Source organism: Pieris brassicae, chromosome 5 (genome assembly GCF_905147105.1).
Source record: "Pieris brassicae chromosome 5, ilPieBrab1.1, whole genome shotgun sequence".
NCBI classification, from domain to species: Eukaryota; Metazoa; Arthropoda; class Insecta; order Lepidoptera; family Pieridae; genus Pieris; species Pieris brassicae.
In genome coordinates, this window is record NC_059669.1 from 6898940 (window position 1) to 6912653 (window position 13714).

Sequence of the window (13714 nt, forward strand, 5' to 3'; positions counted from 1 at the left end):
AAGTCATATACCATTGACAAAATGAAATAGGAAATATTTCATTTGTCCCTTGTCCACATATCTTTTTGTCTATGCTACAGTGATGTCAAGATCTAAGGAAAAATGTTTTAATTTTCAACCAGCGGTATTTTTACAATTTATCATTAGAACAATAGATATAAAATGTACTATAATAAATAATTCAGCAAAAATGTATACTTTTTCTGGATTACTTTAATTAAATCCTCATTTATTGACAATTTGATTTTTGAATATTGACAAACAGACTTAAAAAAAAAACTTCTGACATTTCCTATTTTCATTTTGGGGGCGGATACATATTACATACGACCAAAGAAAGTACTTTATAATTTATTTCGTTAGATGGCCTACAATGACTGTATTGTTCTGTATACACTGATGGTATAGAATTTGGAAATCTACTTTATCTACTTTACAATCACAAATCGTAAGTATATTAAATCTACTAATTTCACCGACTAACTGTATGTAGGGTAGGATATCGTTAGCCATATCTTGGTTATTGATTGCCAAGTGCTTATTGGCTGGCATATGTAAGAACTATTGTTTTATTGTTCCAGCCCTTGAAGATGATCGGGGGATTATTCGTGTATAATCATAAGGGGGAGGTACTGATATCGAGAGTGTACAGAGATGATATTGGGCGTAATGCAGTCGATGCCTTTAGGGTGAATGTTATTCATGCACGACAGCAAGTGCGATCTCCTGTTACGAACATTGCACGTACTTCGTTTTTCCACATAAAAGTAAGTTCATTCTACCTGAGAAGGTAAAAGAAAAATAACAGCTTTATGAAAGATATTATTTTGAATCTAATATGCAATGCAATAGTTATAATATATATTCTTCCCATTCATTTTAGAGAGCAAACATCTGGTTAGCTGCAGTTACAAAGCAAAATGTGAATGCCGCAATGGTATTTGAGTTTTTGCTGAAGATTATTGATGTCATGCAGTCATACTTTGGCAAGATATCTGAAGAGAACATTAAAAACAACTTTGTCCTTATCTATGAATTACTAGATGGTTGGTAAACACATTGTTAACAATCAAAAGAAGGCTTATTATTTTAAAAGCATTATTTGTATTAATGGCATTTATTTTTCTACATTGTAGGTAGAATTGACTGTCATCAAACTTAATGGAGTATAAATAGGCTAAGATACTGGGTTGACACTTAGTGCTAACTAGTATGACTCTTGTATGTAAAAAAAATATTGAATTTTGATACCGGTAGAATATATTTAAATAAAAAAAAAATATGGTGCTTTCGATATCAGCTTAAAAAATAGTTAAAGACTGTTTTTTCAAACAAACATTCACTGCTTTTACAAGTTTACAACATATTACTTATGTTCAATATATTTTAAATAAGATGGAATATTATTATTACAGAAATCCTTGATTTTGGATATCCTCAGAATTCAGATACAGGAGTGCTGAAGACATTTATAACTCAACAAGGGATAAAATCAGCTTCCAAAGAGGAACAGGCCCAAATTACTTCCCAGGTATTTTTTTTTCTTTCTCACACAGTATATTTTTATTATTTCAAAGACAAATTTATATGTCAATGAACTATGAATAGCTAGGTATAAAGTTCTCATTGTGTTGTTATTAGGTTACTGGACAGATAGGTTGGCGAAGAGAAGGCATCAAGTACAGAAGAAATGAACTCTTCCTTGATGTACTGGAATATGTTAATTTGCTTATGTCACCACAAGGTAACTCAAATTTATATCTTTATTATAAATTTTAAGAAGCAAAAATTGAATAGTTAGCTTTATTTGTTAAGTATTAAATGTTTGTTTTATAAATGAAGTAAACAGTGGTTTATCATTTTTACACCAAACTTTCTAAATTTATTCTAAAAACATAGTATAAAATTACAGGTCAAGTGTTATCTGCCCATGTAGCGGGAAAGGTAGTTATGAAATCCTACCTTTCTGGTATGCCTGAGTGTAAGTTTGGTATTAATGACAAAATTGTTATGGAAGCAAAAGGAAAAGGGAATGGTGAGTGGATTTTTGTTAATGTAAATTAATATAGCGTATTTCTTGTGATATTAAAATTACAAACTTAAGAATCAATAACAAGTGTGTGTGTTTTATTAAGCAGATGCTATACTATCTTCATATCATTAGTTTTTGTATTTTAATTTTTATAATTATACTTTTACAGATATCAAACGAATTAGGCTATATGTATGACATACTTTATATGACATGACATATGACAGCCTTTATATGAATTGTTATTTGTTTTTTTTTTAATATTTTAACTCTGTAATTTAAAATGCCCAATTTATATATAATACATATGTCATACAGTAAATTAGTTTAGACATAATGAAGTAAAAAAAATATTTCACTTGTAACTAATTAAATTTTTTTTCTACTGATACATTTTCAGGAGGTATATCTGGAAACACGGACAGTGAGGGAGCCAGGTCTGGCAAGCCAGTGGTAGTAATTGATGACTGCCAATTCCATCAGTGTGTCAAACTTAGCAAGTTTGAAACAGAACATTCAATTTCTTTCATACCACCTGATGGAGAATTTGAGCTTATGAGGTTAGTATCCATAGGTATATTAGGCTGTATGAAAATTCCTTTAATATAATCCTTGATATTTATGAACTAATAAATATACATTATATACATATAGTTAAACATTAAAATAATTATTTGCTGGATTATAAGATTATGTGGATTACCAATTTGTTAAATTTTATTAAGTAAGTAATATACTTTGAAGAATAAGTAACACAAATACAATATTTAAAGTATTGATATATAGGCTTGTTGTTTAACCATCTTGTTCAGAAATTTGTACTGCAGTGTTTTCTTTGAAAAATAGTAACCTATCCTAGATTTTCTCTTTTCAATATCTCCAATTTCAAATTTCAATCCTTCAGAAGCTTATTGTGAATTACCTACAAAGCCCACTAACATTACCTTTAAGCTTTTCCTCCCTTACTTGCAGTTATCCTACATAAATATGTGTTCATGTTATATTTCGCTCCATAATTAAAGAAAAGACAATCGATTTGTAGCCATTAGGATTGGCATTAATTGCTATTAATAATTTTGGAGTTGAGTAGTATAGGATTAAGTTTCTGTACTGTTAAGTAATAGGGTAATATACATTTGATAAACAATTTCAGATACCGAACCACAAAAGACATATCACTGCCATTCCGAGTGATTCCTTTAGTCCGAGAGGTAGGACGTACCAAGATGGAGGTGAAAGTTGTCCTTAAGTCAAATTTCAAGCCATCTCTCCTTGGACAAAAGATTGAAGTGAAGATACCAACACCGCTTAATACTAGTGGTGTGCAGTTGATTTGTTTAAAAGGGAAAGCAAAGTATAAGTCGTCGGAGAATGCTATTGTATGGAAGTGAGTAATATATTATTGTTACCATTATTTTCAAGTTTCATAGAAATCTTTTAATTTCTTTGTGTTATTGCTCAATAGCTAAGTAAGAAGTAACAGTATTATATATTATATATATAACATTGCCAAGCCAAGTTAGGAAGAGTCACAAAATATTAACTTGTTAAATGAATGCAAAAATATCAGAATGCAGAAGTGCAGAACCTGTAGTAAAACCCTTATAAAAATGTAAACTTGAAATTATTTGTTGCCTTATAGTAAAGAAATGTGCTCTTAATTGGTCTCAAGTAGTTATAAAATTGAGCTGTCTAAGTATGTAGTAAGTAAAGATTTGCTTAATAGACTTAAGTCTTTGTTTTTGTAAAATGTTCTTCCTAAAAACTTACTAAGCTTCGTCAAGTTTAGACTCGATAAAAAAATTATAAATTTTCAGGATCAAGCGTATGGCTGGGATGAAAGAGACTCAGCTCTCAGCCGAGATAGAGTTACTAGAGACAGATACTAAGAAGAAATGGACCCGCCCACCTATATCCATGGGATTTGAAGTGCCATTCGCTCCTTCTGGATTCAAGGTAATAAATGTATATTAAAAAAAAAACATTTGGTTGTATTTTCTTTAAAATTTGTGAAATATATCTGTGGTCATAGATAAGACAATGATAGGTACATTTTTGCTCAGTATGACTTATCATATTCTGACCTATGGCCACATATAAAATACAGGTTTTATATCTGTTGTTCATTATTATAAGCAAAGGAGAATCACATTTTTATGCCAAAACATGCTTCCCAGGATAACAAACACTATAAGCCTTGATTGGTTAAACAGTCTGTGTTGTTTAATTATTGGAAATGGCATAAATGAGATTAACTCCCAGCTTGTTTATGTAATAATAATAATTAGGCTTATACTTTATTTGATTATTTACTTACAACTAGTTTTAATAATAATAGCTAAATAATTACATAATAAATTAGCAAAAGAGAATTTATGTTAAACACAAATAGTATTAAATAAAATGTTATTAATAAAAAAAATAACAAACAAAAATACAGTCCCAAAATCTTGCTTAAATCTGTGGATTTAGTGTAAATCCATGTGGCCAATGTTAGATACATTTATACATACATATAAAAATATTGTTTTAGGTCCGTTACTTGAAAGTGTATGAATCAAAGTTGAACTACTCCGACCACGACGTGATTAAATGGGTGCGGTACATTGGACGATCCGGTCTCTATGAAACAAGATGTTAAATATGTAAGCCTTCAACCATGATATAATATTTTGTACTAATTATAACTTTTAAAATACAGCTTGAACCAACTAGGAATCAGGAATTTGTAAATTTAGAAAAAATATAACTTCATAATGAGTTAATGATAATACGTCCAATATTTTATTGTTATTTATCGGAATCACGGATATGCCATGGAGTTACAGCGAATCCAACCATTGTCAAAGGATCGTCACACCCATTGAATAGTATACTTATTCATACAAAATTAATTAGGACTCACTATGTTATTGAATTAACAAGTAATTTATTAAAATTAAACCGACTTCATAGCTAGATATATATATATATGTTACCGTATAATTGTAAATACCGTTAGGTTGTAGTCTATCTCGCGTGATTGTGAACCTTAACGTACTGCTTACAATTTAACGAATTATTATTAATTGGTAGATTATTATTATTAAACATTACGTTAAGGGTCACAATCACGCGAGACAGATTATAACCGTATTTACAGTTTTACGGTGACATATACATATACCAATATAGTGTACACGCGGATTTCTCAATAACTGCTGCTGCGATTTTTATGAAATTATGAAAAACTATTCCCTGAGCTGGAATATACTTGGAATAAAAAGTTGGCTACCATACAACTTTAGTTTTAGAGAAACTTGCAATTTTAAGCACACGTGCTTGGAAGAATAAACTGTAATTAAAAATGTTATCCAGTTCGCTAATACCAGTTAATAGTATCAAATTCATACAGATCAAACGGATGACCCTTTTTTAAACTCGGTTACTCAAATACTGAATCTTTTCTAGAATTTTTCAAAATTTCTAGAAGAAAGCACTCAATCTCTTCATAGACGTAGTTTATGCAGAAGTAATGAAAGGGATTAACTATACATATCGAGGTTTATAAATCGTATCTTTATTGTGAATTGTTTTTCAGGTTTCCGGTACTCAAACAATAGCCCATTTCTGTAATGTTACAGAATTTATGAGATTTTTTAATGAATTTTTCTTTTATTGCTCATTGAAAGTATGCTGGAACATATTGGAAGAATGAAATGTATTAAAAATTAAAATGAATTATTGTATCGCGTTGATTAAGCATTTTGAAGTTTTTTGGAATCTCAATGAGAGTTTCGTATTATCATGTTTAAAAAATTAAAATTATTTTTAACTTAGTTCTATTACTTACTTTATTGTTTAAGTTACATAATATCATTCCCTCATAGATTTTATTTTGGACTTGTATATGTTTAAATATCTGATTATATTATATTATATATGTGAAGGACCTACGCCTAGCCATTATTGCTACGAGTCGTTACGTACTGTAAAATGTAAATGCAGTCAACTATTCATAAGAAATATACGACTCATAGCAATAACGATACCGCGAAGCCACGGCATCTGCTATGCATTAATGTATATAAGTCCATATATCAAGATTATAATATATTACTTAGAGTTATTTAGAAGTTGCGAATCACTTAGCGAAATTTTGGCAACTGTTCTTTACACAGATTTCCTATGCATGTTGGTTATATTGAAATATTATTGATCGGCAATCTTTAATACAGGCTTCGCTCAAGCGTTTGAATATGAACTTTCTAAAATATCTAATCTATATAACTTTATAAAAATATCTCGCTTTGAATAGTCTCTCCACTAATCAAGAGATTCGAAGATATTTCATACAAATTTTGAAGACATTTAATTAAGTGTACAGTTATAGGCCTCAAACAAGAGACGCTAGACATAACGCGTAAATTCGCATTTGTATATATTATGATTGCCGTTCGATAATGTAAGAAATTGATGTTTAAAGTTCAAGGTATGTAGAATATGTATGTTAGAGGAAGCTTGGTGTACCCAGTCTTACGTGTTATGTACAATAAACGTTTAAAAATATTTTATCTTTTATTACCTACTAGCGGTCACGATAGACGTCCTGTCTTAACTGTGATTATTAATTTCGAATTGGTATAATAACTAAAAATATTTTAGAAACAAAGTGTTTATTATTCTAATGCTTTATGATAAACATTCTTTGTTTTTTTTTCTGGCGCGCATATAAATAGTTTTGTTGGTATTCAGACACGGGAACAGGCGCTATATATTTGGCCATGTGAAAAACATGGATTTTGAAGATTAATGCCACAAATAATTAGCGACTGTAATTATTTTATATATATTTTATCAATATAATAACTCCGTTCGAAGCATTTATTTTAAACGATATTCGTTTCTCTTACATCCTGTTTGACGATATTTGCAGCATGCATTCTGTCAATGTTATGTCACACGCCATAAGGTTACATGAATAAAGTTTGAATTGTAAAGGCGCTATGCACTGAAAAATTAATGTGCTATCGTCACAAAAGTATTCTTAAATTTTCTAATTTTACGCGCAATTTTCTTAATTTTTCTTTCATAAGAACCTTCTGACAATAACAAATACAAAAAAAGAATTACCGAAATCAGTCAAGCCGTTCTCGTGATGCCGTGACCAAGGGAAATAAGAATTCATTTTTATATATATCACTTAATTGTTCCTTTAACCCTTTTAAATATCCTATACTGAAATAGAGGAATTACATTTCTTTGTTAATTTTAAAATTCGGCACAACGTTACATGTGTCACCACCACCCTGACATTTCCAGCGAAACAATAATTGTTTACTTTTGAAAGACACCGAGGGCTACGGGTGTCTGTGAAGTTAGCAGAGCACTTATCAGCAGAGCACAAAAAATTAGAGTTGTGGCAGCAAACACAATAGTTCTAGCGTTCCTGATAGTTTTTAGAAAGAGTTCTGCACATTTAAGTCCAGAAAATATTTTTTTTAAAAATCGTGAAATGCTCTGCCAGCTTCCCGGACACAGCAGAGCATTTCTTATCGATTTCGATAAAAAAGGTCTCATTAAAACAACCAATTTAATTGTAAGAGTTCCTAAACATTTAAATACAAAAATAAAAAGGTTTGTCTATAAAAAAAATAAAGAAGAGTGAGAGAAAACGAAATAATTAGCATTTTTCAAACTTTTCACTAAATAAAAAAAAGCATGTTGTCTAGACATGGGAACTCCGCGGTTTCTATAAAATCCAATAGATTTCTAGGCAACACAAGTAAAGCCTAGGCCAGAACTCTTCGCTGTCTTTCAGCAGAGCATACCTCTATGACGAAAATTGGCAATTTATCACTAATTTTAGAAAAATTAACTTTTGGGTCTAGACTTGGGAACTCCGCGGTTTCTATTAGATCCATTAGATTTCTAGGCAAAACAATGAAATTCTAGGCCAGAACTCTTCGTTTACTCTCAGCAGAGCATACCTATATCTAAAAAAAATGCACTTTTGGGTGTAGGACTTGGGACAATTTTTTAATGAATTTTTCTAAAATTAGTGATAAAATTGCCAATTTTCGTCATAGAGGTATGCTCTGCTGAGAGAAAGCGAAGAGTTCTGGTCTAGGCTTAGATTGTGTTGCCTGGACATCTATTAAATCTAATAGAAACCGCGGAGTTCCCATGTCTGGCCCCAAAAGTGAATTTTTTTTTGAATTTTCCTAAAATTAGTGATAAAATTGCCAATTTTCGTCATAGAGGTATGCTCTGCTGAAAGAAAGCGAAGAGTTCTGGACTTAAATGTGCGAAAAATATTAGCTGGACTTAAATGTGCAGAACTCTTTCTAAAAACTATTAGGAACTCTAGAACTATTGTGTTTGCTGCCAGAACTCTATTTTTTTGTGATCTGCTGGTAAGTGCTCTGCTAACTTCACAGACACGGGCTACGGCTATGATGACAAATAAACGGAACATATATATAGTTATGCCTAGAGCAGGCTTATGATATTGTTTAAAACTAAGGCTTAGAATCAGAAATGAACCGACTCCCGCATGCCAAAATTCATGTTCGTATTTGTATTCATTGTTAAGTAATTGTAAGTTGATTTATAAATATTGACTATGACAAGATCCTATGAATTATAATATTTTTTACAACCATTGTCCGCCGGTAGAACCGTTTGATTATTAATAACGGCTGAAACGGGCAGGAGGCTCATCTTATGTAAAGTGATAATAATAAGCCGCCCATGGACACGCACATTGCCAGAAGGCTGGCAATTGCGTTGCCGGTCATCAAGAATTGGTAAGAAGTGGAATTGTGATGAGGGGTCTCTCTGCTCTGTACCGCATTTACCGTTGTAAGAGTTTTGAATAACAACTATTCGGAATAATACCTGGAGCTGAGTTTCATCATCGGACGTCGAGGCAGAAAACCAGCCGTATCACCTCGAGGTCCGTCGTTCCACAACTGAACGTTTGCCGTTGCCGCGAACCACTACTATCTGGAATCAGTTGCCCACTGAAGTATTTCCAAACCAATTCCACTTAGGGGCCGTTCAAGTATTACGTAAGCAGATTTACTGCAATTTATCCCCCCTTCCGTCTTTTCAGCAAAATAAGCAAAGCTCTTAAAAACAAAAACAACAAAATACATAAACCTATTAATTGTTTTAATTTATAGGAATTGTAATTTGTAGGAATCCTCGAAAATGCATTTCGTTCTAAAGCATAGACAACGTATGATTATATGTGTAAAAAAGTATATAATTACTGTTGACTGTTGTCCACCTATAGTGCTTAGATAATACTTGAACGGCCCCTTAGGACTCTTCATGAAAAGAGCGTACTAATTCATAAAAGGCCGGTAACGCAATTACAAGCCTGGCTATGTGTATGTCACTTAACATCAGATGAGCCTCCTGTCAGTTTGTATCCTGTTCCACAAATAAATATAGCCCCTTCTAGGATTTACTATTTATAATATAACATCTTGACTAGAACTTTATATTAAACTAGGTATACCTTGTAATTTCACCCGCGTTAATGTCATCATACCATACCTTCCATCATATCATACCTTGCTATATCTATAGCGTATATCTTGGTCTATCCAAGCCAAAATATTTTTCCCAAATCTGAATTACTTTAAGAACAAAGAAGATATCCTGTATACGACAAGTGCCCAGAACTTGTGCAAGACAAAAACAGCCTTCACTCGCACCCTAAATAATTAATCTAGCGGTCGCTTTGACGTTAAGACCCATCTACATTAAACATTTATAGTATTCAAATCTTCGGAATTAATATTTGGATATACCCAGATGTTAGTGAGTTTGAATATAATAGCAGGATTGGAACAAATATAACCCTATTCATAATAAACTTTCTAAGTCATAATTTAACAGAGACATGACCTTGGTTTAATCCACTATATTATATTACCATTTAATTACTTAAATTTCAGGTTTTTGACTAAATAAAAGAGTGAAACTTAAATAATTCAGCTAAATTATAACTAAGCAATTCTAAATAAGGTTGAGTTATTCAGAATATTTAAGTCGTTAACTAAATTCGTAGCTTTTGTTGAGTTGGTTGGTGCTACGAAATAAAACTACAATGCTTGTAAAATTAACATTTTAAGGAAATATTTTCTGTAACATTTAAGGCGCTTTCAAAATAAAATGTCTGAATAATATATATTTAAATTTTTATTTGCATAAAAATAATATAAAATTAAGTGAAGTCCCGAGGCTGGTGTAAGGTTGGTATCTATTTATAAGATCTGGTATCTTTCCCTATAAACCCATAGCTTACCAGCCTTCGATCCTAGAAACATTTGTTTTGACACAATACCGAATTAAATCGGACCGGACGGACTCGGTTATTCGATGATTAAAAGTACTTGATGACTTTCTATCTGTTAAATGAAAGATATAAAAATATTAAGAGTACATTGCAGAGTCTCCCTTAGACATCTTTCGTGTCCCTGAGCGGAAACTCTTGATTCTAGTTACTTTGTAAACACACATAAATTTACTCGACTATCTCTCAAATAATTAGTACGCATTCCCGAGCGGTTACGGGAAGTTAATTTTTAATTTAATTTCGTCTTACAATGTTGATTAATATAATTCAAATAGTCTGAAAACATCAATCCCATTAATTCATTCCCTTTCATTTATTACAAATGAAACATAGTCCAGTATTCATTATAGGTATAAAACATTTAATAAAAATAAGTCAAAGCTAAGAAACGCGAGGTCATGCTGGAGCGTTTGTAAGAAAATATATTTTATTTAAAATTAATATTTTATTATACCGTTGTAGGATTAGCTTAAGACTATATGTTTTTTTGTGACTTTAAGCTAGATGTCAGCAGTATTCGTGAGATTCTTCATATATATATATTGATTATGAAGTATGTCTTGTGTAACTGGCTATCAAACTGTAACAGTAAACTGATAATCTATGACTTTTATCATTTATCAGAAGGACGATCTGTGATCTAATGAAGCGAGTTTATTTATTTAACTTTTGAAGCTCCAGGTTAGACAAACTGAAAAAAGAGACAAAATGTCTCTTATAGCGGAATACTGTTAATCAGCACTCTGATAGATGTCGTCAATTTTTCCGTCAAGTTGGCAGTTTGGAAGTCTGGCCACGACGACCAAGCACTCGGTATGTCAAGTCATAAGAATCGTGTATGTCATTCACGATTATACATGTTAAAGAAGTTTAAATAAAAAAGCTAATCGCATAAACGAAATACATCAGGATGTTTTCAATCAAAAAGTAATTTAAACTAGGTCTAAATAAATCGTTTTCTTCTTCAAAGTTCAAAGACAGACGAGAAAACAGAATTAAAATGCATAGATAGAGAAGTAATTTGGGCTCAGTTGTTTGTCTTCCAATATTTAAATTAGACACGATTAAGTTTATTCCAGATAGAATTTCAAGTAATTACCAAAACGTAATCATCTCGCTGTCAGTTGAGATATTCTGAAACTAACGACAAACTACTGTTTACAATATGATAAATTGTTACACACCGAAGAATATCATAATAAGGATATCAACATACGTATGATATTTGTTGATCACTATGATACCATAACTACTATCATAGTCAAGGTATCTTAAATGAGAGCATATATTATGTATTGAATTACCAAAAAAGTAAAGGGTTTGAGAAGGATTGTGTGTGAATGAGATAATTAAATGTCGGCTTAAAAAAAATCGACGATAATAAACTGAACACATTAATAGTAACACGTTAATATTGAAAAGTTATACAAATTTATTTTACAGCAAAAACTCTGAATAAAAACATTAAGATTCAATGAAATGCTCAATTTACAAGAAAAGGCTAACGTTCAAAAAACTCCAATATTTTTGAAACCATTTTAATCTCAATCTAATCAAATTTTTAATCTTATAAACTAATACTTCAGGCAGATTGAAACCGCAGGCTATTTCAATTTGGAGCAATGAGAAAAATTATATTTGGTGAGCGGCTTAGCCCAAAACAAACATAACTCCGCGAATTTCGTTCAATGTGGTTTTTGTGGATAAAATAAACTTGAAAAACGCGTTCTTTTTAGAAAAAAGTTGTTGGCGCTATTCTCGTTAAATATTTGGTTCTGTATAAATATACAAAATGTAAACGCGGTAAACAAAAAGCTGGGAGACAATTTAGTATATATGTAGTATTGATTTAAAAACATGAAAGCCAAAATTAAAAAGGAACGACGCTTTGTTTTATTTAACTTCGAATACCCAAATCAAAACAAGCTTAACCGATAGACTATGTAAAGGAGACGAATCAAACCAATAAAAACCCCTTAAGGGAAAACGGAAAGACTTGATTTCAATTACTTTAGAATTGTATGATTTTTTGTGTTACCCTCAATACAAGCAAATGTTTCCGTAATTTTTTAATTGGCCATTATAAGTCATCATTGTCATTATCAATGGCTATTGGCTGTATGTGCTTGTGGGATTAGCCTCCTTATGTATAGTTCGATAGCCCAATTTTTTTCGTGCATCTTGTATCCAACTTCGAACCTCCATTGTTTCGAGATACTTAGCAACTCCATCCCATCAACACAGCCTCGGTCTGTCGGGTTTTCTCTTGCCACCAGGTTGTGAGGTCAGTAAGGGCCTTGAAGTTCTGCCCCCCATTTCGTGGAACAGGGCCAAAAATTCTTCGAAGAAGCTATTAAAATATCAACATTTAAATAAATAGCGAAAATGTGGATTTAAGGAGTTAATTATTATTTAAAAAAATTGCTTTATGTTCCATAGAACATCTTAATACTATTCTAGATAACGACACTATTATTCTAATAGAGGAGTAAGATATCGTGACCAGTTTTCAAAGTTTGTTTAGACGACGCCTAGAAACTTCAAACTTTGGAATAGAAATGTTGCTAATTTCTCAAGTTGTCGCTTCTTGTCTAATTTATCGGTGGAATTGCGTTTGTTTTAATAACTTCGTAAATGCTAGGGTTTGTTGAAATTTCGTATACATATTTATAAAGCGGCGCTTACCTGCGGCATTACACTCGTTGAATACGAAATAACTAGAGTTTTTCTTTGACAAAATTCTTAATTGAAGATACTTTTATTTGGAATTGGGAATTCGATCTCTATATTTCAGGTATATGTAAGCAGTCAAAGTTGTAAAATATATTAAACGATTTGCCATGTTTTTCAACATTTTTTTTACTAATGAACTAATAGGCTAAAAAATTATGTTTCTGTTTTTTGGTAATGTTTTTGCGGTTCGCTTGTTGTAGAAGTTGAAAATACTGAAGCGTTATATATTTATAAAGCACGCCTTATAGAAATGCATGAGAACAGTTCAAAACAGTACATATAATTGGGTCAACTGGTATGTTAAGGTCAACACAAAAAAATTGAACGTCTAACACGACACTAAAATTGGTACAACAAACTTTCAGCGAGTGGAAATGAAATCTAATAGGAATAGGATATTGTACCTTATTCTGTGGTGATATATATCAAAATTGTGTAATATAAATTTACACGTGCACACGTCTGCCCGAAGTTCAGGATATTGTTCGGTCTTTAAAAGTTATAAAGTTAATCTTAAAGCCTCTATGCGTTTTCTTTCTCTTTAAATGCAAGATTCGTGCCACTATTTAATTAATTATGGAAGAAGCAGATGCATATTA

General features: G+C 31.5%; 1 protein-coding gene across 2 annotated transcripts; it reads left to right on the forward strand.

Moving 5' to 3' along the window:
* The first annotated feature begins 297 nt into the window (after positions 1–297).
* LOC123709874 (AP-2 complex subunit mu) lies at positions 298–6580 on the forward strand. Of its 2 annotated transcripts, none has more exons than XM_045661463.1 (11): positions 298–448; positions 582–767; positions 884–1046; positions 1416–1531; positions 1642–1744; positions 1913–2035; positions 2421–2592; positions 3186–3419; positions 3850–3988; positions 4566–4677; positions 5613–6580. In XM_045661463.1, the coding sequence occupies exons 2-10, from the start codon at positions 591–593 to the stop codon at positions 4671–4673; spliced, it is 1335 nt and encodes a 444-aa protein (XP_045517419.1). In that variant the 5' UTR covers positions 298–448; positions 582–590; the 3' UTR covers positions 4674–4677; positions 5613–6580. The 2 variants fall into 2 exon arrangements, with proteins under 2 accessions (XP_045517419.1, XP_045517420.1); XM_045661464.1 differs by having other exon boundaries at positions 2433–2592.
* The last annotated feature ends 7134 nt before the right edge of the window (positions 6581–13714 follow it).